General features: G+C 43.0%; 1 protein-coding gene across 2 annotated transcripts in view; it reads right to left on the reverse strand.

Moving 5' to 3' along the window:
• The window catches only part of AFTPH (aftiphilin), a 248,932-nt gene that overhangs the window by 80,360 nt on the left and 140,811 nt on the right, over nt 1-27,761 (reverse strand). For both annotated transcript variants that reach the window (XM_085612526.1, XM_085612525.1), the window contains exons 5-6: nt 20,730-20,786; nt 1,718-1,834 (exon numbers count right to left, since the gene is read on the reverse strand). In XM_085612526.1, the coding sequence (XP_085468652.1) occupies nt 1,718-1,834; nt 20,730-20,786 (174 nt within the window). The remainder of the gene's footprint in view (nt 1-1,717; nt 1,835-20,729; nt 20,787-27,761) is intronic.

Here is a 27,761-nt window from a genome sequence, read left to right on the forward strand (position 1 = left end):
TCCCCTGCTCCTTAAGATATGGAAGTAGGACACCATATAAAGTAAAGATCAGAGTATGTGAACATGCATTCGGTGTACCATGTGCTAATCTTACTACTAATCTGGTTATGCATGGCACCAATGACCATCACAGCACAAATGACAAACAATGGATGATCGCGGAAAGGTTGACAATTATTATTTATTTATTTTTAATAAAAATATTAGCTAAACCTAAAACAGAAATTTCTGTATAAACAATCAAATCACATTTTTTGATTGGTCAAACATAACACTGGGCTGAAAAAATGAAGTGGCTGAAGCATCTATACTTAATTCAATTAAAAACTTTCATGAGGTGCCAATGAGCTAGTCCAAACGGAACTTTAACATTTATGCTGCATCTAAATGCAATCTAATTTCTTGTTACTTAAACATCTTTTTACGTCAGACTTTCACGGCAGGCAGCAATGAAGTAGCGTCTCCAGTAGAGCTCTCTCAATTCTCTATTAAACGACTTGGTCCCAAAATGTTCTTCTGATATGGTTTACCAGAGCAGACATGTTATTTCAATCATAAATGAAAAGTTCACTCACCAATATATTTCTTGTTTCTGAAACCTTTATATACCATTATTCCTTCAGGTAAGACATGTCTCCCTTCCTCGTGGCTTGACAAAGTACTCCACCACAAAGCAGCAGAGTAGTTTTTCTGATTTTTAGCTTGAGGTAACGCACATGGTGCAGTTTTTCCTAACTGCAAATAGCATTTTAGGTCTCTTTTCAAATATGTTGCCATTGTTGAGCAATTGCATGCACCTGGCCACTTCTCGTTCAACTCAAAGCTAATTTGACATTTATTTATTAATTTCTATAATTTGCTAGGCAACATGCGTCAGTTGCAGGTCGGCACTTCGGACGATCGAGGAATAAAAGGAATTTAGGAAGAAATAAAGGAATGAATAGAAGCTAGTAAGCAAGACAAACTGGAAGCATTCGTAGGCTAGATAGATGATTTTCAGTGTGTGTTATCCAGTGGAAGAGTGACGTCCAATGTAAGACAATGGTTAAAAGCATCAGCCAGTTTAATTATTTGATTAGAGCTTGTAAAATCACAGTGATTAAACAAAAATACTGGAATGACAGGATAATCCCACAGACTGGGACATAAAATGTTCTCTCTCAAAATGTAGTTGACTGAAACCATAATTCACTTTCTGCTCTCAGTTAGGCAATTTGACCAGTAGTGAGGTCTTTCAATACATCCAACAAACTCCTGGATACCATCTTGGGTGATTAGTATGCTATATAAATCAACATAACATTTCAATAAGACATTTTAGATAATCTTCAAACACCAAATAACATGTGTACACAAAGAGGTAAAATGGCAGATTGAAGGTGAACAACCATACTATGGAAGAAAGTAATAGTGGAAATTAAGTTACATTTCAGAAAATCCAACAAACAAATAATGAACATTCAGTAAAATAAATGTACTTTAAGAAATGAAATAATACAATAAAAACAACAGTGGCAAAGCAAGCCTCACAATAAAGCAAAATGGATACACATCAGTAAACGCCACAATGCTAAAAAGATGAAAGCCTCATGATGGTCAACAGAATAAAAATGTAGTGGAGGCTACGTGAAAGAATATTAAATCTGCTATCTCAACAATTTTATACAACTTTTAAACCGTTGTCATTAAACAAATTGTACAAAATCCTGATTTTTACCTGCAACTGATCAGAGGGAGTTATCTCTGGTGACACAGGGGGAGTATGCCCTATTGAGGTGATCTTTTCGGCAGCAGACACTGGTTTTAAAGGTTCCTTTGTAGGTTCCAACATGCCCTAAAAACATTTTTTTACATAAAGACATTAATGCAAAAGAACAGAAATGTATCATATTTTCAGGTGGTGCAATACATATTTCTGTGTTCCAGTAGCAGGGAAAGCAGCCAGAATAGTAAGTTGTATGTAAACAGGTAGTATATGTAGGTAAGTAGATGTATGGTGAATATGTAATGAAACCCTACAGGCCATATCCCAAAAAAGCAATATATGCACCTTTCTAAAATGCCATAGCTCTTTACAAACCCCTTGCAAAATATTCAAATAGCAAGACCCTCCAATTGGCATTGTTCTACGGAAGACAGGTCACATGTTTACTTCCTTTGACTGCTGCACAATACTAAAAGGTTGTGCACATGGATCCAGAAAGAATCTCAATATACATTGGAGCTTGGGACTGTTCATCTACATATGAAGCCTTTTCTCCTAGAACATCAAATTAAATTCCGATTCAGACAGATAATACCACTGAGTGAAGAATCTGAAGATGAAATTGGCTAACCATTAAGGTGTAGAAAATGTTTAAACATATGTGCCCGAAAGTATATTTTAAGAGGTATAAGAGTTGATCGTAATTATCAAGGTCCTACGCAATGTCATATGTGACCAGGTTTTTCCACAAAAAGACATAGTTGCCACCTCGGACAACCACTTTTCCCAATTTCACCTATAGTACCTGAAACCAGGGGCAATGTTCTTTTCATCAGCAAGTCAGATAAAACTATTCTTTTCCACAATCGCTGAACCCTGCCAGGACTGGTTCTTGGATCATCCTCACACTTCCAAAAGACCTCACAAGAAGTTGACATGCAAACAAAATCTATACAGGCTTGAATGTCATATACTCCACCCTGGCTTCTGAGTTTGGCAACATGACTCCTAAACGAAGGCCATGTGGCAAACTAAACCGGAGTAATTTGGCATAGACATTCTGAAAGAGGTGCAAGTCCCTCAAAGAGAACTTCCTATTCTTTCAAAATGAAGAGATTTTACATTTGGGGTATGCAGAAGAGCATAAACCTAACCACACAATAATGAGGAGAAGTATGGCCATATTTTCTTTGCCTGTCTAAGTCAGGCCTCTAATTACCTTTCATGAAGGTTTCCCTTGCGGTTACGACTTACAGGAATGATACGTCTCAGATATCTTTCACAATAACAATTATTTAGAATTGTTTGGTGAGCCTTAACAAGCTTTTCCAACATTCAGCAGACATAATATAGTGCTAGCAAAAGTGAGTCAAAAGCAGCTACCCCTAATTGTGCAATACCACAATACTGGTGATTCTTATGTTCCATCAAAATGAACAAAAACAACTGCAAGAACAAAGGGTGATGATTACATTAAAGGTGTAATATAACTTCTATGATGATGATGATAAACTGCTGCCTAACTGGATCCCAATTTCAGTTAACCTCGGCCAACTAGATTTACAAAAGTATCATTTAAAATCGGAGTTAGTAATTTTTAAAATGAAAATAAAAGCAAGTGGTGTTCAGTACATTTAGCCTGCAGTGGTTGTACAAAGCGATATATTTGTTATAAAGCGTTCCAGTATCCCCAACGTGGGTGGGACTACTGATTGGTTGGAAGCTAGTAATTAAGATACTGTGACGGAGAAGAAAACAAGTTACTTACCGGTAACTACAGTTATCCAGTATTGGTATCTTTCATAGATTGACATGCCTGAATCATTCCCCGTCGCCGAGGCAGGAGTCACACGGTAAATACAAAAGTAGTGCCAAGAGTAAATAATAGTAGTAGGCTAAAAAAAAAAAGGCCTAAGTCTTAGCAGCCTATCTACATCATTATAGTAAAAAGAACCAAAGATTGGTCCCAGCCAATCAGCTGCTAGCACCCTCTAGAACCTTCCCAGCAGAGGCAGTTCTCCTCAGATTTTCCTAGCACAAGTGAGAAGTAAGTATCCCAGATATAGAGAACTGACTCTACGGGGAGGAGGGTGGGTGCATGTGAATCTATGAAAGATACCAATACTGGATTACTGTAGTTACAGGTAAGTAACCTGTTTTCTTATCCAGTATTGGGGTATCTTTCATAGATTCACATGCATGAATCAGAGTAGCAAGCAGTATAACCATATACTGTCGTTTGCGGATGGTGGGAGACACTGGTTCATAAACTCCCAAATAGCATCCACAGTGTTTGAAAAACATCTTTCTCTCCTTTTTTTTTATTTTTTAAATGGAGTAGTCTTAAAGGAAGCAAAGCTATATCCAAGTATTTATATATATATATATATATATATATATACACACACATAAATACATACATATACACACATATTTAAAATCTTGCAGACATATAAATCTGTACATTTGCATGAATATTAAAGAATGGAATAATACATAAAAGGGCAAAAGTACCCGAGTCTGATCTTAATTAAAGAGATGGCATAGAACAGCCTGTCCAACCGCTGCATCTTCGTGTGGCGAAAATTGAAGACAGTAATGCTTCGTGAACGTGTGGACATTTTTACATGTCGCAGCACAACATATTTTCCGGAGTTACTCCAGCAAACAAAGCTGTCAACGTCGATACTGTTCTTGTTGAATGAGCTTTGACTTTCCTCTGCAAAGGTTTGTTAGTCTTGTCATGGCAGAAATGAATAGCAGATGCCAGCCATCTGGCTATTGTTGCCTTTGTTACAGCATTTCCAAGAGTTGCTTGACCATACGCCACGAATAGCTGGTTGGATCGTCTGATATCCTTAGTATTCTGTAGGTAGAATTTTAAACCGTGTTTAACATCCAGCAAGTGTAATGCGCTTTCAGCTGGAGTGGATGGATCCGGAAAGAATGTTTTTAATCTTACCGGTTCGTTCAAGTGAAATTTTGTTGGTACCTTAGGAATGAACCTGGGATTTGTTTGAAGGGTTACGTAGTCCCGAGCAAAATGTAAAAAGGGTTCCTTTATAGTGAAAGCTTGGATTTCACTAACCCTTCTTGCCGAGGTAAGAGCCAGTAAATGGGAAACCTTCCAAGTGAGAAATTTGAGATCAGCTTTATGGATAGGCTCAAATGGACGCTTCATTAACAGCACTAGCACAGTGTTGAGTTCCCACTCTGGAGGGGTGCTCGCACTGGAGGGAAGGCTCGGAAAAGTCCTTTAATAAATTGTTTGATAAGTGAAGGAGAGCAGAGAAATGGGAATTTTGAGCATTTCCTGAATCTAGAAAGTGCAGCAAGATGTACTTTGACCGATGAAAAAGTAAGCCCAGACTTGGCTAGAGAAAGCAGATAATGGAGAACTTGTTCTGCCAGAGCTTGAATTGAGTGAATATTATTTGCCTCACACCAACAGCAAAATCGCTTCCATTTGAGGCGATAAGTTTTGATTGTGCTTTGGGCACGAGATTTGGCCAATATTTCACGACAGTCTTGTGAAATGTTGAGGTCCTTGAACTCTAAGAAAACCAGGAGCCATGCATGCAAGTGCAGTGACTGTGGGTCCGGATGAACCACTTGGCCTCCGTCCCTTGACAACATCGTAGGCGTCGGCAGTAGGCAAATAGGCTTGTCTTGAGACAATAGTAGAATAGTAGAAGTTCCTGGAACCAATATTGTCTTGGCCAACGGGGTGCAATCAGAATTAGACGCCAACCTTCCAGCGTCATCTTGCGGAGCACCTTCGGAATCAATGGTATTGGGGGAAAAGCATAGGCACAAATCCCTGATCATCGCATGGACAGGGCATTCCCTCTTGATCCCTGTTGAGGGAGTCTGCTGGCATAATATTGACATTCCTTGTTCTCTCTCGTTGTGAATAGATCCAGTGCTGGTTTGCCCCAAGCTTGGAACACTGTGTTCGCCTGTTCCTTTTCCAGCTTCCACTCTAACAGTCCGACTGAGACGTGCTCAGCGTGTCCGCCAGGGTATTGAGGAGACCCCTGACGTGTTTGGCTCTCAGGGCATCTTGTGGAAAGTGACCTATTCCTGAGCCTCTTGCGAGTGCATAGCTGATTTTGTTCCTCCTTGTTTGTTGATATAATACATGCTGATGGTATTGTCGGTCCAGACTAGCACAGAGGAACCCGCAATCCTCGGGAGGAATGCTTGGAGAGACAGAAAAACAGCGTGGAGCTCCAGCCTGTTGATCTGCTGTTGTTTTTGTCTTTGAGACCATCTTTCTTGAATCTGCAAATCCTGCAGATGACCTCTCCATCCTTCCATGGAGGCATCAGTCATTAAAACGAAATCTGGAATGGTCTGTAGGAACGTAAGACCCTGGGTTAGATTCTCTGTCTGCGACCATCAATGTAGAGAATTTATCATGCGCGGCGTGACCTTGATGGTATCGTCAAACGAACCCATGGCTTGTTGCCATTGAAGTTGCAGTTCCTCCTGAAGAGGTCTCATTTTGAGCCGTACCAAGGGTATGAGATGTATCGCTGAAGTGCACATCCTCAGGAGCGAAGCAAACATTCGGACTGAAAACTGGCCTTCTTTTTTAAATTAACCTTGCCAATTTTTGAAGACGCAGCTGGCGGCCGAGTGACAAGAATGCGTTGCACTGGACCGTGTGTAACCCTGCTCTGAGAAAAAAAACATGACTTGGAGAGGACGTAACTGATTTGCTGTCGTTGAGAATCAGCCCCAGAGAAGAGAAGAGATGGATACATTCTGCTGTGGCAATCTTGGTTTCATGTTCTGATGGACCTTTGAACAGCCAATCGTCTAGATAAGGGAATACTTGTATTCCTCGAGATCTCAATGCTGCTGCCACTGGTGCCAAGCACTTCGTGAAGGTTCTTGGTGCCAATTTCAGCCCAAACAGGAGCACTTTGAACTGATAATGGGCGCCAGCCACTTGAAAGCGAAGATATTTGTGATGTTTGGGGTGGATAGGTATGTGGAAATACGCATATCCAGAAAAGCCATAAAATCTCCTTTGTTTAAACAACTCAAAATCTCGTGAAGACAAGGGGGAGGGGGACCCCTGGGCGTAGTAGTAGGTGGCTGTTTGATGAATTCCAGGGTGTGGCCGTTGGTTACTAGAACCCATTGGTCTGATGTAATTTCCTGCCACTTGTGAACAAAAGCGGATATCTTCTGGCCCACGGGTAAGGAGGGTAAAATGGTTGGCGCCCTGTGGAGATCACTGCTTCATGTTAGTGTCTCGGCCTTGATACTGTGATCTCTTTCGACCACCCTGACGGGAGAAACTAGTCGTAGACTATTGACGGTATGATGTCTGGCTGTAAGGCTGTACTGGGATTGATACTGCCTATTCTGTTGGTTTTGGTATCTTCCTCTTGATGAAAAACCACCTCCTCTCACTCCTCTGAAAGATCTGCGCCCGTATTGAAGGGTGCCTAATGATCGTGCAGTATCCGTGTTAGTTTTTATAGCTAAGAGGAACTCATCAATATGTTTACCAAACCAAAAACTCTCCATCATAGGCCATGTCTAGAATCTTTGTTTGGTCCTCAGGTTTGAAAGTAGTGGCTTTAAGCCATCCCTGGTGTCTAAGCACTGCAGCCCCTGCTAGCTGACGGAAGTTGGTGTTCACTATGCCCAAGGCGCAATCTATAGTTTCCGATGCCGCACGTTCTCCTTCAAACAGAATCTTTGTTGCTTCCTGCCTTCGGTCCTCAGGAATGAGGTCAATGAGACTCGCCATGTCTGACCACATTTGACGGTCATAACAGCCGATTATGGCTAGAGGATTGGCAGCTCTAATAGAGGCCGCTGTCATGGTAGAGAATGTTTTGCCTATAAGGTCCAGACGACGTCCTTCCTTGTCAGGCGGTGTGGTGATAGGCGTTGGGGTTTTTTTAGATCGCTGTTGGATGGCCTGTAAAATTACTGAAGCTGGCCGAGGGTGACCCATCAGAGAGTATGGGCTTTTAGCAGGTGCACAGTATTTCTTTTCTATGCGCGGAAGCACTGCTGGAATAGATGTAGTCTATTATAGGTACCACTCTCGTGATCTTCCTGGACTCTTCCTTGAAATCATGAAGGAAACATTCTGCCTGTTCGACTAACTGGCAGTTGAAGTGTAGCTACTGCCCGCTGCATTAAATTATGTACAGAATGCAGTCATAGATGAGGCCATCGTAGACTATCTCATCGTAGACTTTGCTGTCGTAGACATGGGTATGTAGGCGAGGTTATTGCAGACGAGGCCGTCATAGATGACCGTCCTGAACAACCATCATAGATGAGGCTGTCGTAGACGACCGTCATAGACAATGCCATCCGTAGATGAGGCAATCATAGATGAGGCCATTCGTGGATGAGGCCATTCGTGGATGAGGCCATTCGTGGATGAGGCCATTCATACATGATGAGGCTGTCGTAGACGACCGTCATAGACAATACCATCATAGATGAGGCAATCATAGGTGAGGCCATCCGTAGATGAGGCAATCGTATGATGAGGTTTTCTTCGGGATGAGGCTGTCCTAGGCAATCTCATTGTAGACGAGGTCATCGTAGATGAGGCCATTCGTGGGTGAGACCATCATAGATGAGGCCATTCGTGGGTGAGACCATCATAGATGAGGCCATTCGTGGGTGAGACCATCTAGATGAGGCCGTCGTCGACGACCGTCGTAGATGAGGCCGTCGTCGATATTGTTGATGCAGTAATAGTAGACATGGAGTTTTGTTCTAGACTCCTTAATGTCAGGTTAAGAGGATTTCCCTGATGTAGTGTCAGGGATGAAAAGGGAGTTGTAGGATCAGCCTCTGAGGAAGTTTTTCCCCAATTGCCTCTCTCTGTGAGAAGTGCCTTATCAAGACTCAAGGTAAGTCTTTATGGCTTTTTTGCGCGCCCTCTGGAGGCTCCTGGCGCGACCTCTCCATTTGACCTCTCCTATGAGGTGAAGGAATCCTCGTTGTTCTCATCAGAAGTGACAGATTAAAGTCTCTGTAGTCCTAATAATAGCCTCATCTCTCAGAACGTGAGAGTTATTGAGGAAAAGGTTAGACATATTTCGTAGTCTATTACCTTGTTTTCTGCTACTCTGCAAGATTACTGCCTTAATAGGGTCAGAGAGATGAAGTATGATCTTGGATGATCCAAAAAGTAGTAATAGCTGAAGAAACTGAGCAGAGCTCAGGGAGACTCCCTTCACACACGACGTGCGGTGAAAATCTGAGGAGAACTGCCTCTGCTGGGAAGGTTCTAGAGGGTGCTAGCAGCTGATTGGCTGGGACCAATCTTTGGTTCTTTTTACTATAATGATGTAGATAGGCTACTAAGACTTGGGCCTTAGGCTTTTTCTTTTAGCCTACTACTATTATTTACTCTTGGCACTACTTTTGTATTATCAAACAAATCGAGGGAAGAGAGGGCTTGAAGAAATAACAATGAATTTATTGTCATCAAGGTCCAGCATACATGCCCAAATATAAGTGAAAACAGAAGGTATGCAGTTCCTAACGTAAATGCAAAGTGTGACAGAATAACAAGAGGGTAACACGGTGCTGACAGGGAACTGTGGTGAAGAGCAGAGGTATAAGTTACTCCTTATTTGGAAAATGAAGACCCTCACACACCCAACAAGCGGGTGTCTTGCTTCATCACCGGGTCTTTGCTCCTTATCGGGCCGGCGGGTGCAATGCCCGATCAGGCACCTAATAGGGCCTTCCTAGCGGAGATCTTTTTATTCCAACGCCGGTGAGTGATGTGTGTGTGGGGAGGGAAAACCAATATTAAGACATAAGTGAGTGTAGGTGCAAATGAGGTTGAAGTGCAATGGTTAAAACAGGGGTAGGTGATCCACTAAATAATTTTAATGTAGTGTGGTCACCATCCTGGTTAAAAACTGTATAAACCGCACATGTGACACCAGTAGTTAAGTGAGTGTATGTGCTAACGTGATCAATAGGTCAACATGTTTCTTGCCTTTGTATATAATAAATGGCAATTCATCAGGACCAGGGAATTATTGTAGCTACCTACACCTCTTTGGTGGTGCCCAATGTCTATAAGAGACTAATTAGTGAGCACGCATACAGCACCCTAAAAAGGTGTGGTACCGTAGCTAAAAAGCACACCTGCAGAGAAGGAAAAATAACAACAAGTAAAAAGGGGACAAAATAGAATTAAAAGACAACATAAGCATTGCAACAACAGTTACTTAAGACAAATGGTGGTGTCAAGCCAACCGTGGCATGCAAAGTTATTGAGCAAAGTATGGAGGACTTATCAATGAACCAACCGCAAATACAAGGAGGAGACACAATATCAAATCACTGCGCCCAGAACCCATTAGATTATGCTGGATAAATCGTCCAACGAACTCACCCTCCTGGGTTGTGCTGCATCCAGGGCCGGGGGGAGTACACACTAAATGCTAGTGTCCTGGGATGAGGGAGACAAAGTGGATGTAGAACAATCACAAGCTGTTAAACAAATGTGTCTCACATAGTTGGAAGCAGTCCGTGAAGCGGAGTTCCCAGCACCGCTACTGTCTAACTACTCGCAAACTAAGCGGTAAACAACTCAGTGTCGATCACCTCGGCACCCTGAAAGGGACGCTGAGGTAAGGAGGCTACCAATTTGTCCTGTGGCGCGCGAAGGCAAATAATCAATTAAGGATATGTCACCCGTGTGCGAGCTATAAAGGTTGGTCTCGCAAGCGATCGGGGGAACATAAACAAAAACAAAAAGGAGTTAGTCTCGCCATTGGAGGGGGGGCGCGGACCAAAAACGTATTAGTAGGACCAGCGCGGTGCCCTAGTTACAAACATGATGTGCAAAGGGGAACCGAAGCGTTAATGTCAATGCTGACTATCGCATTGTCTAGTATCAGTACTCACGGTTCCGTTGCTCCGAAGACGCCGTCCACCTAGTGACGCGCCAGCCGCTGTAGACTGGTGGTGTGTAAGTGAGCCGTGTCTGTATAACGCCCCCCCAACGGCGAACTCACGCGAGAGGCCGGTGAAGCCGGAAGACAGCGTGATGACGACGAGCAAGCTGGAACGCTAACAGCCCAAAGCGTACGGGGCTGTGCGTCCTGCTCGTCGTCATAGAAACGTAAACAAATACACTAAGGTAACCCAGGATTATTAAAAAAAACACACGCCAGGTCGGCGCAGAGTGGCAGTGTGCAGGGGGCACTAGGGTTTCATGAGAGGCTCAAAATGGGTCAGAGTGGCGCGCAATGGACTGTGACGTCGCGAAGGAACTGAGGAGATCGTATTAAACGGACCCAAAACATTCATATTAACTAATTGGAATGAAAATATTATTTTCTGGGGGTGACAATCAACAGGAAGTAGCTCCACGAGGAGTATCGGGGTATGGGCAGAAAAATTGGTCAATTCAGGTCAACATACTCCAAGGAATTTCCTCGTTGAGTCCCGTGGTGTCAGCAGCCAGTCTTAGGACCCAACGCTGTTCGAGTCTAAAAAGGCTTCTCTGTGACATCTGAGGATGTGCTTCAAGAACAATCCATTGAAATGAGTTGGGGGCATGGCGTTCAAGATGATAATGAGTAGTCATATTGGTATTAGTTTTCGCGCATCGAAAGCTACTCTTGTGTTCTAACATGCGTGTCTTCACTGGGCGGGTCGTCATGCCTATATACGGCAGACCACAAGGACATTTCATCATGTAGACAGTTCGAAGAGTTACAGTTTGTGTGTTTGGAAATGTTCCATGTTAGACCATTAGGGAATGTCACTTCTTGGCTCGTGAGAGTCTGGGCACACATGGAGCAAGACCCACAGGGGTAGTGCCCTTTGACTGGGGGAAGATGCCATAGCATTCTTTGCGAATTGCTGGTAGATTTCTTCGGTCTGGTATGGATCAATAGATCCTTCAGGTTACTAGTGCGCTTGAATGCAAATCTGGGGGTCTGTAACTCCAAATCACCAGTGTTAAGAATACCCCAGTGTTTTTTTATGATGGATTTGATCCTGTTGGAGTCCGGAGTGAAGGTCGTGACACAAGTGATGGATTTGTCAGGTGCCCTGATGTTAATGTCCAACAAGCTCTCTCTGTTGTTATTCCTGGCTCGTTTACGAGCCTTTTCTACCACATGACGAGGATAGTCTCGTTTGAGCAGATCTGCCAAGAGTGTGCCTGATTCTTTCTGGTAATCTGTCAAAGAACTGCAATTTCTCCTAATGCGCAAGAATTGCCCAAATGGCAGATTTTCCCTCAATGCCTTTGGATGAAAGCTGCTAAAGAGGAGCAGGCTATTCCTGTCAGTGGGTTTGCGGTAAAGGCTCGTGGTGACCTTATTGTCACTAAGGCGGATACTAAGGTCCAAGAAGGGAACTACTGAGTCAGAAATAGTATGTGAAAATCGCAAATAAGGATTCAATGTATTCATCCATGTGCAAAATGCTAAGCACTCAGTGTATTCTCCTTTCCAAAGGATGAGGATATCATCAATGAATCTCTTCCAGAGCAGTACATTCGCGGAAAAGGGATTGGAAGGGTGGTGTATGTCCCTCGCTTCGAAAGCCGACATGTACATACATGCTAGGCTCGGCGCGAATGTACTGCCCATGGAAGTACCCTGGATTTGGTGATACAACTGGGTATTATATTCAAAGAAATTTTGGGTGAGTGCAAGACTGGCACACTCCATGATGAATGGCACAGGAGTGGTTGATGTATGATCGCTGTTCATCAAGGCATCCTCAGTAACCTCAAGAGTCGCTTGTTGAGGTATATTAGTGTAAAGCGACTCAACATCAAGAGTCACCAAAAGATCTATTTCCTCTGGGTTAGGAAACCCTTCAAGCAGGCGCAAGACATCAGTCGTGTCGCGAATGTAGGAGGGTGTCATGGTCACTAAGGGTTGAATGAAATGATCAACAAATTGTGACAGCGGTTCCAGAATGGACCCTATGCCTGACAAAATCGGTCGGCCGGGCACCGGTGTGGTCCCTTTGTGTATTTTGGGGAGACAGTAGAAAAAGGGGGTCACCGGATCTTTTGCTGTCAGAAACCCGGCCTCCTTTTTCGAAATCCAACCTTCTAGTTCCGCAGTCGAGACCATGGCACAAATGGTTCTGGTCAACCTCAGGGTGGGATCATCTTTGATGGGGACATAGTATCTCGTATTGTTAAGTTGCCTACGACATTCAATATCGTATTCATCTGATGACCAAATCACAGTGGCACCACCTTTTGTCTGCTTGCTTGATAACGATAGATTTATCATCGGCCAAGGTTTTAATGGCCAATGACTCAATATTGGACAAATTATTGAAGGGAACGCGCTTGGTTTCAGTATTCAGGTCTTTCAGGACTGCCTGCTCAAAAGTCAGTACTTCAGGGGGGACCATGCTACGAGTAGGTGTGAAGGTCGATGGTCTGTGAAGCCCTGAATCGTCAATGGTTGGCGGGGGGCGATCCTGGAAGAATGCTTGAAGTCTCACTTTACGAAAAAGGTTCTGAACCTCGCATGTGTCACGAAACCTATCAATTTTGGGTGTAGGAACATAACCCAGTCCTTTTTGGAGTACCAATTCTTCTACAGGAGTAATTACTCGGGGGGAGAGATTGACAATCAATCTCTCGTGTCCCTGGTTTGACTCCTGGTTTCCATTGTCCTGGGGGGGAGTTCCTGCCACTGGACTCTTTTTTGTTGTCGCCCTCTTCTGCGCCCTCTTCCTCTGCCCCAGCCTCTGTCTAAAAAAGGTTGTTGCATACCAGATGGAAAAGGTTGTTGCATGCCAGGTGGAAAAAATGGTGGTGGAGGGCCTTGATGGTACATAGGATATTGCCACATAGGTGGTCCCTGGTACGGGGGCATATTAAATGCCGGAAATCTAGGGGCCTGGAACGGTCTTGCTTTCCTATTACTGCCGTTCCAACTCCCTGTACTAGAATCGCTGTTTGTTGAGGAATTCCGTCTAGAGGGTCCTGAACCTTCATCTGACGAATACCCTGTGACTGTTGAGGTGTAGTCTGCTTGGAGATAGGGGTATACCTTAACTGTAGAAAACTTTTTGATATCTTTTTGAAGCTTGGATATCTTTTGCTTCATCAGGTACTCCCTATTCTCAGCAAGTTCAGCATTAATTTCTGCCATCTTGGTTTTGTATGTTGTGGTTTGAATGATGACCTTAATCGCACCCTGTCTGAATCTTAATAAGCAAGGCATCTGCTATTCTCTTTGCGGTGTTAATAATGAGAATGAGCCAGTCCCTGGTGCATTTCCATGCTACCAGGGACCACTCTTTTTTGAATAGCGCATCCTCTAGGAATAACCGGGGAAAGTTATTCACGATAAGTCCGTTGGGTGCTATATTTGCTCTTAAATATTCAGTCATCATAGCCTTGAAAGGACTAAGCTTTGATGATGAAGCTGCTGCAGCAATACTTAGAACACCTTCATTGCTGTCTGCTGATGGCTCTGTGGCCTCTGGGAGCCATGGAGAAGATTGGACGTCCCTATCCAATCTTAAACACGAGTGGCTTAAAGTGACACTCCATGGGGCTATGATGACTGAATATTTAAGAGCAAATATAGCACCCAACGGACTTATCGTGAATAACTTTCCCCGGTAAGTTAGCAGAAATTAATGCTGAACTTGCTGAGAATAGGGAGTACCTGATGAAGCAAAAGATATCCAAGCTTCAAAAAGTTTTCTACAGTTAAGGTATACCCCTATCTCCAAGCAGACTACACCTCAACAGTCACAGGGTATTCGTCAGATGAAGGTTCAGGACCCTCTAGACGGAATTCCTCAACAAACAGCGATTCTAGTACAGGGAGTTGGAACGGCAGTAATAGGAAAGCAAGACCGTTCCAGGCCCCTAGATTTCCGGCATTTAATTTTCCCCCGTACCAGGGACCACCTATGTGGCAATATCCTATGTACCATCAAGGCCCTCCACCACCATTTTTTCCACCTGGCATGCAACAACCTTTTCCATCTGGTATGCAACAAGCTTTTTTAGACAGAGGCTGGGGCAGAGGAAGAGGGCGCAGAAGAGGGCGACAACAAAAAAGAGTCCAGTGGCAGGAACTCCCCCCCAGGACAATGGAAACCAGGAGTCAAACCAGGGACACGAGAGATTGATTGTCAATCTCTCCCCCCGAGTAATTACTCCTGTAGAAGAATTGGTACTCCAAAAAGGACTGGGTTATGTTCCTACACCCAAAATTGATAGGTTTCGTGACACATGCGAGGTTCAGAACCTTTTTCGTAAAGTGAGACTTCAAGCATTCTTCCAGGATCGCCCCCCGCCAACCATTGACGATTCAGGGTTTCACAGACCATCGACCTTCACACCTACTCGTAGCATGGTCCCCCCTGAAGTACTGACTTTTGAGCAGGCAGTCCTGAAGGACCTGAATACTGAAACCAAGCGCGTTCCCTTCAATAATTTGTCCAATATTGAGTTATTGGCCATTAAAACCTTGGCCGATGATAAATCTATCGTTATCAAGCAAGCAGACAAAAGGTGGTGCCACTGTGATTTGGTCATCAGATGAATACGATATTGAATGTCGTAGGCAACTTAACAATACGAGATACTATGTCCCCATCAAAGATGATCCCACCCTGAGGTTGACCAGAACCATTTGTGCCATGGTCTCGACTGCGGAACTAGAAGGTTGGATTTCGAAAAAGGAGGCCGGGTTTCTGACAGCAAAAGATCCGGTGACCCCCTTTTTCTACTGTCTCCCCAAAATACACAAAGGGACCACACCGGTGCCCGGCCGACCGATTGTGTCAGGCATAGGGTCCATTCTGGAACCGCTGTCACAATTTGTTGATCATTTCATTCAACCCTTAGTGACCATGACACCCTCCTACATTCGCGACACGACTGATGTCTTGCGCCTGCTTGAAGGGTTTCCTAACCCAGAGGAAATAGATCTTTTGGTGACTCTTGATGTTGAGTCGCTTTACACTAATATACCTCAACAAGCGACTCTTGAGGTTACTGAGGATGCCTTGATGAACAGCGATCATACATCAACCACTCCTGTGCCATTCATCATGGAGTGTGCCAGTCTTGCACTCACCCAAAATTTCTTTGAATATAATACCCAGTTGTATCACCAAATCCAGGGTACTTCCATGGGCAGTACATTCGCGCCGAGCCTAGCATGTATGTACATGTCGGCTTTCGAAGCGAGGGACATACACCACCCTTCCAATCCCTTTTCCGCGAATGTACTGCTCTGGAAGAGATTCATTGATGATATCCTCATCCTTTGGAAAGGAGAATACACTGAGTGCTTAGCATTTTGCACATGGATGAATACATTGAATCCTTATTTGCGATTTTCACATACTATTTCTGACTCAGTAGTTCCCTTCTTGGACCTTAGTATCCGCCTTAGTGACAATAAGGTCACCACGAGCCTTTACCGCAAACCCACTGACAGGAATAGCCTGCTCCTCTTTAGCAGCTTTCATCCAAAGGCATTGAGGGAAAATCTGCCATTTGGGCAATTCTTGCGCATTAGGAGAAATTGCAGTTCTTTGACAGATTACCAGAAAGAATCAGGCACACTCTTGGCAGATCTGCTCAAACGAGACTATCCTCGTCATGTGGTAGAAAAGGCTCGTAAACGAGCCAGGAATAACAACAGAGAGAGCTTGTTGGACATTAACATCAGGGCACCTGACAAATCCATCACTTGTGTCACGACCTTCACTCCGGACTCCAACAGGATCAAATCCATCATAAAAAAACACTGGGGTATTCTTAACACTGGTGATTTGGAGTTACAGACCCCCAGATTTACATTCAAGCGCACTAGTAACCTGAAGGATCTATTGATCAATACCAGACCGAAGAAATCTACCAGCAATTCGCAAAGAATGCTATGGCATCTTCCCCCAGTCAAAGGGCACTACCCCTGTGGGTCTTGCTCCATGTGTGCCCAGACTCTCACGAGCAAAGAAGTGACATTCCCTAATGGTCTAACATGGAACATTTCCAAACACACAAACTGTAACTCTTCGAACTGTGTCTACATGATGAAATGTCCTTGTGGTCTGCCGTATATAGGCATGACGACCCGCCCAGTGAAGACACGCATGTTAGAACACAAGAGTAGCTTTCGATGCGCGAAAACTAATACCAAAATGACTACTCATTATCATCTTGAACGCCATGCCCCCAACTCATTTCAATGGATTGTTCTTGAAGCACATCCTCAGATGTCACAGAGAAGCCTTTTTAGACTCGAACAGCGTTGGGTCCTAAGACTGGCTGCTGACACCACGGGACTCAACGAGGAAATTCCTTGGAGTATGTTGACCTGAATTGACCAATTTTTCTGCCCATACCCCGATACTCCTCGTGGAGCTACTTCCTGTTGATTGTCACCCCCAGAAAATAATATTTTCATTCCAATTAGTTAATATGAATGTTTTGGGTCCGTTTAATACGATCTCCTCAGTTCCTTCGCGACGTCACAGTCCATTGCGCGCCACTCTGACCCATTTTGAGCCTCTCATGAAACCCTAGTGCCCCCTGCACACTGCCACTCTGCGCCGACCTGGCGTGTGTTTTTTTTTAATAATCCTGGGTTACCTTAGTGTATTTGTTTACGTTTCTATGACGACGAGCAGGACGCACAGCCCCGTACGCTTTGGGCTGTTAGCGTTCCAGCTTGCTCGTCGTCATCACGCTGTCTTCCGGCTTCACCGGCCTCTCGCGTGAGTTCGCCGTTGGGGGGGCGTTATACAGACACGGCTCACTTACACACCACCAGTCTACAGCGGCTGGCGCGTCACTAGGTGGACGGCGTCTTCGGAGCAACGGAACCGTGAGTACTGATACTAGACAATGCGATAGTCAGCATTGACATTAACGCTTCGGTTCCCCTTTGCACATCATGTTTGTAACTAGGGCACCGCGCTGGTCCTACTAATACGTTTTTGGTCCGCGCCCCCCCTCCAATGGCGAGACTAACTCCTTTTTGTTTTTGTTTATGTTCCCCCGATCGCTTGCGAGACCAACCTTTATAGCTCGCACACGGGTGACATATCCTTAATTGATTATTTGCCTTCGCGCGCCACAGGACAAATTGGTAGCCTCCTTACCTCAGCGTCCCTTTCAGGGTGCCGAGGTGATCGACACTGAGTTGTTTACCGCTTAGTTTGCGAGTAGTTAGACAGTAGCGGTGCTGGGAACTCCGCTTCACGGACTGCTTCCAACTATGTGAGACACATTTGTTTAACAGCTTGTGATTGTTCTACATCCACTTTGTCTCCCTCATCCCAGGACACTAGCATTTAGTGTGTACTCCCCCCGGCCCTGGATGCAGCACAACCCAGGAGGGTGAGTTCGTTGGACGATTTATCCAGCATAATCTAATGGGTTCTGGGCGCAGTGATTTGATATTGTGTCTCCTCCTTGTATTTGCGGTTGGTTCATTGATAAGTCCTCCATACTTTGCTCAATAACTTTGCATGCCACGGTTGGCTTGACACCACCATTTGTCTTAAGTAACTGTTGTTGCAATGCTTATGTTGTCTTTTAATTCTATTTTGTCCCCTTTTTACTTGTTGTTATTTTTCCTTCTCTGCAGGTGTGCTTTTTAGCTACGGTACCACACCTTTTTAGGGTGCTGTATGCGTGCTCACTAATTAGTCTCTTATAGACATTGGGCACCACCAAAGAGGTGTAGGTAGCTACAATAATTCCCTGGTCCTGATGAATTGCCATTTATTATATACAAAGGCAAGAAACATGTTGACCTATTGATCACGTTAGCACATACACTCACTTAACTACTGGTGTCACATGTGCGGTTTATACAGTTTTTAACCAGGATGGTGACCACACTACATTAAAATTATTTAGTGGATCACCTACCCCTGTTTTAACCATTGCACTTCAACCTCATTTGCACCTACACTCACTTATGTCTTAATATTGGTTTTCCCTCCCCACACACACATCACTCACCGGCGTTGGAATAAAAAGATCTCCGCTAGGAAGGCCCTATTAGGTGCCTGATCGGGCATTGCACCCGCCGGCCCGATAAGGAGCAAAGACCCGGTGATGAAGCAAGACACCCGCTTGTTGGGTGTGTGAGGGTCTTCATTTTCCAAATAAGGAGTAACTTATACTCCTGCTCTTCACCACAGTTCCCTGTCAGCACCGTGTTACGCTCTTGTTATTCTGTCACACTTTGCATTTACGTTAGGAACTGCATACCTTCTGTTTTCACTACTTTTGTATTTACCGTGGGACTCTCGCCTCGGCGACGGGGAATGATTCAGGCATGTGAATCTATGAAAGATACCCCAATACTGGATAAAATGACTGAAATGACAGGGAGGATCTCTAGTCTTCGGGATTGCAAAAGCAGACTAATGCGGATATCGCATGAATGACCTTAATTCCTGAATGTTCCCAGGAAGCTACACTTTTGACAAATTAAAGTGTGATGAAATTTTAGAGGCTGGTACACGTAAACTAACCTTTTCAATACGAAAACATCTGTACTGTCCAGGGCTAAAGCACATTATGCATTGCCAAATGATGAACAGTGCTCCTAAAACTCGCAAAATTGCCCTGGGACACTAAGAGTGCCATATAAAGGCCTCTTTGGTCCTATGCAAAGCAGGCAGGCATGGCTATGTATAGTGAGACTTAAAGTTGACATCCATGCAATGGCCTTCAGGGGGAATGTTTTGATCAGATGCAATGCTTTTGGAAGTTTTGCATATTATGCAAGTCATCTGAGTGTTCTCTCTTATTTATGTGTATAGAAAATCTAACCATTAAACTAAAAGGCTGCACTGTTTCATAGCATTAGTCCTAGTACTGGCCAAGCAGCATACTGTAATGGTATGAGCAATCTTCTCCGGCACTGCCACCTACCATTTGTAAAATAACAGTGTATGTTGATTTATATATTTTTATTTTCCTAGGAAGCAGACTGAGGCTGTATCATAGATATTATAAAACTGAAACATGGGTGAGCTTTTCATATTTAATGTGTAGGTATGACACTGCTATTATACAGTATTAATTTTTCCTAGCTATCTTATGAAGAGATATAAAGGAGATTACAATGTAGCATGACAAATCCCCCTCCCTAGCCCATGGAGCTCCATGACAATTTACTGACACAATCTCGCTCCACCAATCTCTCAGCCTTTTAACTGCAGAGTCTTAAACAGAATGAATATCTGCTCTATGGGCTGTAAAAATAGTACCTATAATAGAGACCTCTGGGATTGGGAAGAGAGTAAGAAAGGTACATTTTACACATTGTCTTGTCAACTAGACTTCTGCTGACCTGCTATCCTAAATAGTGAGGCCTAGTGTGTAGGAAATCTAAATTAGTAGAATTGGGTAAGCGGAGGGAGCAAACTAACAAAGTTGGTTGCTCCCTCTTATCGAAGAACGGTAACTTTAGTAACTCTGTAGTTGCTATTTGGCAAGAGGAAATGGCTACAGTGGGCTAGAGATCTTGAGGTCCTGGTGATGGCATTAACAATATTGTATGTAGAGGTGCATCATATCTCAGTATTACCATCTTGAAGAGCTGTATATACTCGTAGTTAGTAGCACTCAATTTAATGTTATTTTATTTACCGACCAAGTTGATCCTAATGAGATTCAACTGTGCGGCCTTCAGGTTGCATGCGGAATTAATGGATGTCGCTGAACTGATAGAACCACCATTCCAGTAGGGCAAACTGTGACAGCTGTATTACCGAAAGACTACTGTCAATAATTTACCACTTCACCATGAAATGTGTGAGTTGTCTATAGACAGCTATGGATTTAGGACCCAACTGTGAAAGCTTTCATGGAAAGAGTTTGTTCTAGTTTATAAGCACTGAGCACCTGCGGGAGTAAAACACATAAATGTTTCTCCTACTAAACACTTTCTGCACCTGCTATGCTTAGCCAAGAATACATGCAGATTCAACTAACAGTTTTGTAAACAATTACACTTAAGGCAACACTTACCAGTCCGGATGCATACATGGGCACTATAACTGGTTGCTTTTTGTTGCCTGTGAACAGCTGTAATAAAAAAAATAAAAAAAAGCTTTAAAGTTATATCATGGTTTATGCAGGTTTTCTCCCAAACTGTATGATGTGGTGTTTTCCAAATTTTCATTACAGTCAATCATTCGTAACTCTTATTTCAAATTCATTTAAACCTTTCAAGACAAAGTATAAATACAACCAAGTCCAGGTCTTCCTAAAATTACACAAACAAATCATAATTTCAGTCACAATAAACATCTCACATTTCTATCAATACAAAATAAATTTCTATTCATAACATGGCTTAAGCATTACTTAACATAAGAGGAACTTATTATTTTGCCCAATACAGACTCTAATAAAATTTATACGTGAACATTATTTAAGAATATTTAAAAGATGCTGCTTTCTTAGTAAATGTTAGATGTTAACAAAAAGCAATGATACTTGAAAAATGTTCCTTAAACCACTTTGATGCAGAGGATGAGATGTACACTTTTCTGCATGGCACTACTTTTTCATCTAAAAAGAATGTTAGATGTTGGGTATATTCTTGGTTCCTTATGGGGGAATCCAAACACACTAGTACCTTTGAAATTCACAATGTGTGTGAAAAAAAGGATACAAATAAGGTGAGGATGTGTTTTGTGGAAAAAAGTTATGAATGCAAGTGCAAATTGCCCTAAACTTGAAAATAAAAAGGTTCATGACCTGGGGGTGGAATGAGCCTGGGATAAGCCTCAGCAGTTAAATGTGAAAAGCAAATGCTTCTCTACATCACTTTACGTGCACGAACAGCTCTACAGAGCAAAATATGCCAAGAGCAAAGTTTCAAGACAATCAGCTCATCTATTTTCAACGGTCGGGGTCAAGTCAGGGTAAAGGTGAGCCAGGCAGCTCACTGTTGAGCTATCAGTCCTCGTAAATTCATAAAAGTGCAGGTCTAGTAACGTCAAAAAATCTACTCGACCTAACTGTAATGCACTTGGCCCGCAAACCGGTCCAAAGTTGTGTGATCCTAGGCATATATTTTATTTTTCGGAGCCGCCTTTTTCTTCATAATGACAGAGGAGAAGCTCAGACATGCGAGTTCAGCATATCTTCTGCACACAAAAACACTAGTTTTTTTTAACTTAATAGACTAAAAATTTGCTCTATGTATAACACAAATCTGGCCCACATATAGGGTACACATGACCTCTGACTTGCCTTTTAGTTCATTAATGGCATTGTCGCTGGGCAGGAATATTTCTCAGTTCAAGTTTCAAAACTCACCTTTAATAAAAAATATTACTAAATGATGTGGTAGTGCACTGTTATTTACAGGCAGCACATTTCCCATTGGAATGGCTCCAGGCTTTCCCACTAATGTGCAGTTTGGCTGATAAAATTATATAGGGCATAAACAATGTTTGGAAATTGAGTTTTAACAAAAGTATTTATCATTTGCACATCACCAAGTAAAGTGTTCTGATTTGTTTTCATCCTAAAAAGTATTTTCTTCATCACACAGAATTACAAAAATATGCTTTGATAACTACTGAAATATATTTTGAAATGTTTGTGCAGTTCACTTATTAACTATTTAAATGTTGTGTTCGAAACAAAAGCCTTACTTCTCATTTCACATGCTTTGGACAGCATGATTGTCAGACAATTCACTTTGCAAAATTCTCTAATTTCAGTCAGAGAAAGTGAATGTAACAAGACAAACTGACTTTTGTCTCTGAATGCAGACCAAATGTGACAAGATAATAAGATTTAAAGGAATCTTTATTCCTCATTCAATATGTGATTTAATAGATCCCGTTATTTGTCCACTCCTCAGAATGGGCCAGTAGGCCCAAAAAACATAGCCTGCACTGAAGAAATCTGACTCGCCATAGCGAGTGGGTGAGTAGATTTCTGGAGGCCTGGCTATGTTCTTAGCTTGGGAAAGTGGATGGTCCAGATCAAGCCACGCTAGTATGCTGCTATTTGTTCCCGAAATATATATAGCCTTTCCAGAAAAGCAAAGAGAAAGAAGCAAACAGGAGAAATAGCATACTAGATTGATAATCTATACACCAAACAACATTTGAAGGCTTAGTTTCCTCATTTCATACCAAACAAGGAAGATAATGGATATCACAACAAATTATTTACAGGTTCTAAACACTTCAGTGGGTGGTTATCAATGCTCCATGCTTTGGATTTAGAAACCAAATTCTAAAAGAATAAATGTCTGGCAAGGAGTAAACTATATGCTCTAAAAAACATTAAGCACCTTGTGTTTGTTGCCAATACAGGTAATGATCAAGCGCTTCATAACAAATAATCCATTAAAGTAGTTCAAGCTTCCAATGCAGATATGCATGTGCAGAGACAAGAATCCTCCCTAAATGATAAATAGACATCAACCCTTCTCCTAAGTTACCCAGCTGCAAGTGAATTTGTTATCCTGACTGTTCCTGCCCAGAAATCATCAAATCCTGCACACAAGTGCAGGCCTAAGGCCAAGACTGACCCGGAGACCCAGAGTGTGGCTCTGAGGTTACGTGGGGTGTGTCAAATGCATACCCATTGATCGACATGAGCTGTGGTGGCAGCGTACCATTTCTGCATTCTTAGTGGTTGGACTGGCCTTTCTCCATGTTTCTAAACAAATCAGAATGTCTATTGGACTGCTTGTGTAAAGTTCTACTAAGAGCCATGCATAGAACTTGCGCCGTCAAGCCTGTGTGTATGTCAAGTGAGTGTTGCCTTTATGGCGCGTGCTAGCAGTACTCCCGGTTTGCTGTAATTGGATGTATGCTACAGCCAATGGGATCCATTTTGAATTGCCTCTGGTTTTGACATGGTGTAAGATGGGGGTCTTGATGCAGCCTCTCCAGACAGAGGAAGACTATCGACCACATTCCTGAGCTGGAGGGTGTAGCCCCAGATACTGAAGAGTGCAGAGAAGGAGACAGAGCCACCCTCAAAAATACTAAGTGATCTATTTAGCATGGATTGCGGATTAATCCTTCCCGAGCACTGTCATTTGTATGATGGTAGGAGAATGGGGTGTCAGCAGGTTCAGTCATTAGGAGGTAGAAACGTTTTTTTACAGAGGCCTTTTGCCTTTCCTTGAGTGGCCCAAGCAGGAAGGCTGATGACAGCCAAGTGTAGAGCTTCACACTCAATGTGCTTGTTTTATAGGCACTCTTGTTTGTAGCCAGCATCTTCACTATGTGATGTGACGGCCATCACCTTACCCAAAGAAATGACTGCACAGCAGAAAGATGAGGTTATGAAAAGGATCCACTCCAAGTAGATACACAATGAATGTCTGGGAACTATGTAAAGAAATTAACTCCAAATCACCCTTCTTGGTTTCTGACCCAGCTACTTCACGTACTAAAGACAGAGGTACTATGCAGCTTCTATGATCCAGGGCTGGTAATGCTGATAGCCAGTCTCCCAGAGACGAGGGGACAATGCCCATAAAGCTGAAATCTCTTGCTTGAGACGCTGTGGGTCTACTCGAGACCTGGGAGTCTGCTTGCTTGTTAGGAGATGAGAAAGGGAGTGATGTGTACCGTAGACCTGTTTGAACAAAGCCTTCTGCCATGTCCAGGAGAGGATCGTCACAGAAAAAGCAGTTTGCCAAGGGAGCATGTCCACAGAAGAACTGCGTGAACCTAAGAATCTCCTAACCTCCTCCACCCACGTGAAGACCAAATTCATCACTGATGAGTCACCTTAGCACCTGCTGATGCAACTGCCACAGAGGGAAATGGAGAACTTGTGCTTACTGTGTCTTCGCCAAGTCAGAGGACCTCACACCAGAGAGGAGGGAATGGATAACCCACTATAAGCGCTTGAGCTGCATTTCCAGTGACCTTCTCTGCATTCTTCGCTTGCCAAAGAGAAGGAAGTGGGGCTACCCAATGACCTTCAGTGACTGCAAACACAACTGCTCACCACTTGTAGAAAGCAGCTGCACATCCATGCTTGGTAAATGAGTTTGCGTGCCACAATCCAGAACCACCAATGCCTAAAAGACACTGCCTGTGAATTGAATGAACAGATCTTTTGGTGAGACTTTGAAAGATACGTGCAACCTGCATACAAAACCTGACTAGTCCAATGTTACAGACTGACCTACTGTGTCACAGGTTACAGGAAACCTGCTCCAGTTTAACCATATTGAGCCTACACCCTAATTTGAAGACTTTTTGTTTCTTTGTGTAACCACATATACCCTGGAGTGGGCAAGCAGCAGTGCTGCTTCTTCGTTAGGTACCACATGATGTTCTGATGTGATTAAAGAACTTCTATTTTCTTAAAAGAAAATCACTAGAGTGGACATTCTCTTATAGTATGATTGCTTCACCTCAGAGTCTCTACCTTCCTCCACCTCTGAGGAGCACTTGGAATGCTCACCCTCACTAGCCTGAGCCAAGTGCAGTAGTGGTATATTTGGCCCACTTTGCACAGCAATAGTAGAATGTATCTCAGGTAGCCAACTAGGAAAAAACCTCATACCACCACGGTTTAAGTCTTGTAGGCCTTGCTTGCCTAGTGGCCCACTGAACAGGTTCTGACAGAATGCACTGGAAGGATCTCAGCATTAAGTCTCCGTGTATCCACTCAACTTCCCATTCTTTCTGCAGAAATAAAAGGAGTGCTGCTGAGTTGGGTACTAGCAACGGCTACCACCTTTTGGAGAACAATCATATAAAATATTATGATTTTGACTGCTGCTGTTATTACTATTTACCTTTGACATTGCTGAAAAACGGATTTCTCAGTTCAACTAAAAACACCTGATTTCAAACAACTGCCTAAAATGTAAAAAACACAAAGCCAAAAAGATTGGGAGGGTGGAGTGAATCCACATATACCTCAAAACTGGGAGATAGAACTTAAATATAAAATTTTCCATTTACTATTCCAGAGCTCGCTTCTTTCAATAAATACTACAATAATCTTGCAATAGGAATTTTAATTATAACTTGACAAAAGATAAGTGAAAACTTCTACGTTTTTAGTTCAATTAAGGCAAAAGTCAAGAGACTGTCGAAAGGAGTGAAGACTTAAATAGATGGATGTGTGAAACTGAAGTAAAAAATAACCTTTGAATCATAGAATTATGTTGTTGGCAAAAGAATGGGGGTGTGCAGATCACCCAAGATAAGGTGAAATCAATCCTAAAGTTTTGCAGATAAATTAAAAGATACAAATGTAGATCCACACAAATGTCCCACTTGCTGACTTTGTGGACTGAATTTCAGCAACTGAAAATTATGCGTGCCAAAATATGTAAGCCAGAAAATAAAAACTCACATTAAAAACTAGCCTGAGAGTATTCAGCCCTCCTTCTGCAAGATGTTCCTTACCGGAGACCTTCAGCCTATCTCCAGATACTTCCAACTGATCTTTAGACACTACTCGGAGATTGCTGGTCTGCTTTTTAATACCCCCAGCACATCCTTAGCCTTGTCTGGGATCTTAAAAATCTCCACCTGTATTTCTATGCTTTCAGCTTTCCTTTAAGCATCCCCTTTTGACACCCCAACCATGCTCATACAGCTCTGGCCCAGCCTCAGATTCTTCGAACCACTCACCCTCAACATAACCTCAAAGACGTTCAGGCTAAATCAGCCTTCAGATTGCTACCGCTCTATTTTCTCAAAGACAACCCCAACTCTTCCTTTCATCCCACCGGATTTCTCCTGAAGACCCCCCAGCCTCCCTTTTAGACATTTCCAGCAGTCGTAGAGAAAGTCTCAGCCAGCTACTTGGATAACCTTCTCTACGTTACACTCCAAAGGTCTCTCAGATACTCACCAGCCCTTGGAGACATTCAGCACGCTTTGTTCCTGCCCCCTAAAGAACGGAGAATATTTTTGGATCCATACCAGTCTGGATTCTGTCCTTTGCACAGAACCAGGAACTGCTTTATTTGGCGATCACTGAAGATCTCAGTTTCATTGTGGACGAGACAGGCAAAGCCATTCTTATATTAATCTGTTGAGTGCCATAGGGCTTAGCACAGAGTCCTACACTTTTCAAATCTGTATATGCTCCCTCTTGCTGATCTTAAATGCTCATTAGATTTTTTTTTTCGTGGCCTCCTCAACTTGCTTCCTTCTTATTAAAATCTTTAGAAAGGTGCCTCTCATCCAGCCAGACATACAGCAGCAATCAGTAGTGCAATTGCTTATTCTATCAAGATTGGACTACAGTAATTCTTATTTTGGTGCCTCCTCATCTACCATCAATTGACTGCAACCGGTTGAGAATTCCACAGCTCAACTGATATTAGGTCTTCCTGCCATGACCTTCATTTCTACACACTTGAACTTGCTTCATGGCTACCAGTACATAAATAAATCTTCTTTAAGACCCTATACATCTGCCACAGGGCGCAAAATAGGGTCCGTCCCACTTATTTACTGGACAACCTTATAGACGACACTTCAAAAAGATCTCTACGCTTCCGCCATTCTTTTGAACTTCAGGTCATCAGAAGTCACTTTGGTGGTCAATCGTTTTCCTACCTAAACTTCCACTTACGGCCATTTTTTATTTTGACGGAAGTTCAAAACCTTCCTTTACACATCCATCCTAGATGGACCTCTTTTGGTCCTCTCAAGCGGTCTTACCCATTTCTAAATGCTCCAGACACACCTCGAGGTAACAGTGAGCTTTAGAAATAAATAACTACCTAAATAAATACATATAACTATTTACCTAAGGAAAAGTGAGGTGTGCGATAATGGCTGCAATACTAAATTCCGATATGTGCAGTAATGTGAGTAATCACATATATCAGAATTCAGTGGACCTCTCCAAATCGATGCAAACGCAAGGAGATGATGGACGGAGCGCATAACTTTTCAGACACTCGCCCCCAGTTAGATCTGGGTTGAATCCATCAACGTTCTTTAGCTCACTTCGCCACCCCAGTTCTAAATCAACCCAGAGCGACATCCCATCTTAATGTATACAAGGAATCCACATTAACGAAGGCAAATAAAC

The sequence above is a fragment of the Triturus cristatus genome, chromosome 6 (genome assembly GCF_964204655.1).
Source record: "Triturus cristatus chromosome 6, aTriCri1.1, whole genome shotgun sequence".
Lineage (NCBI taxonomy): Eukaryota > Metazoa > Chordata > Amphibia > Caudata > Salamandridae > Triturus > Triturus cristatus.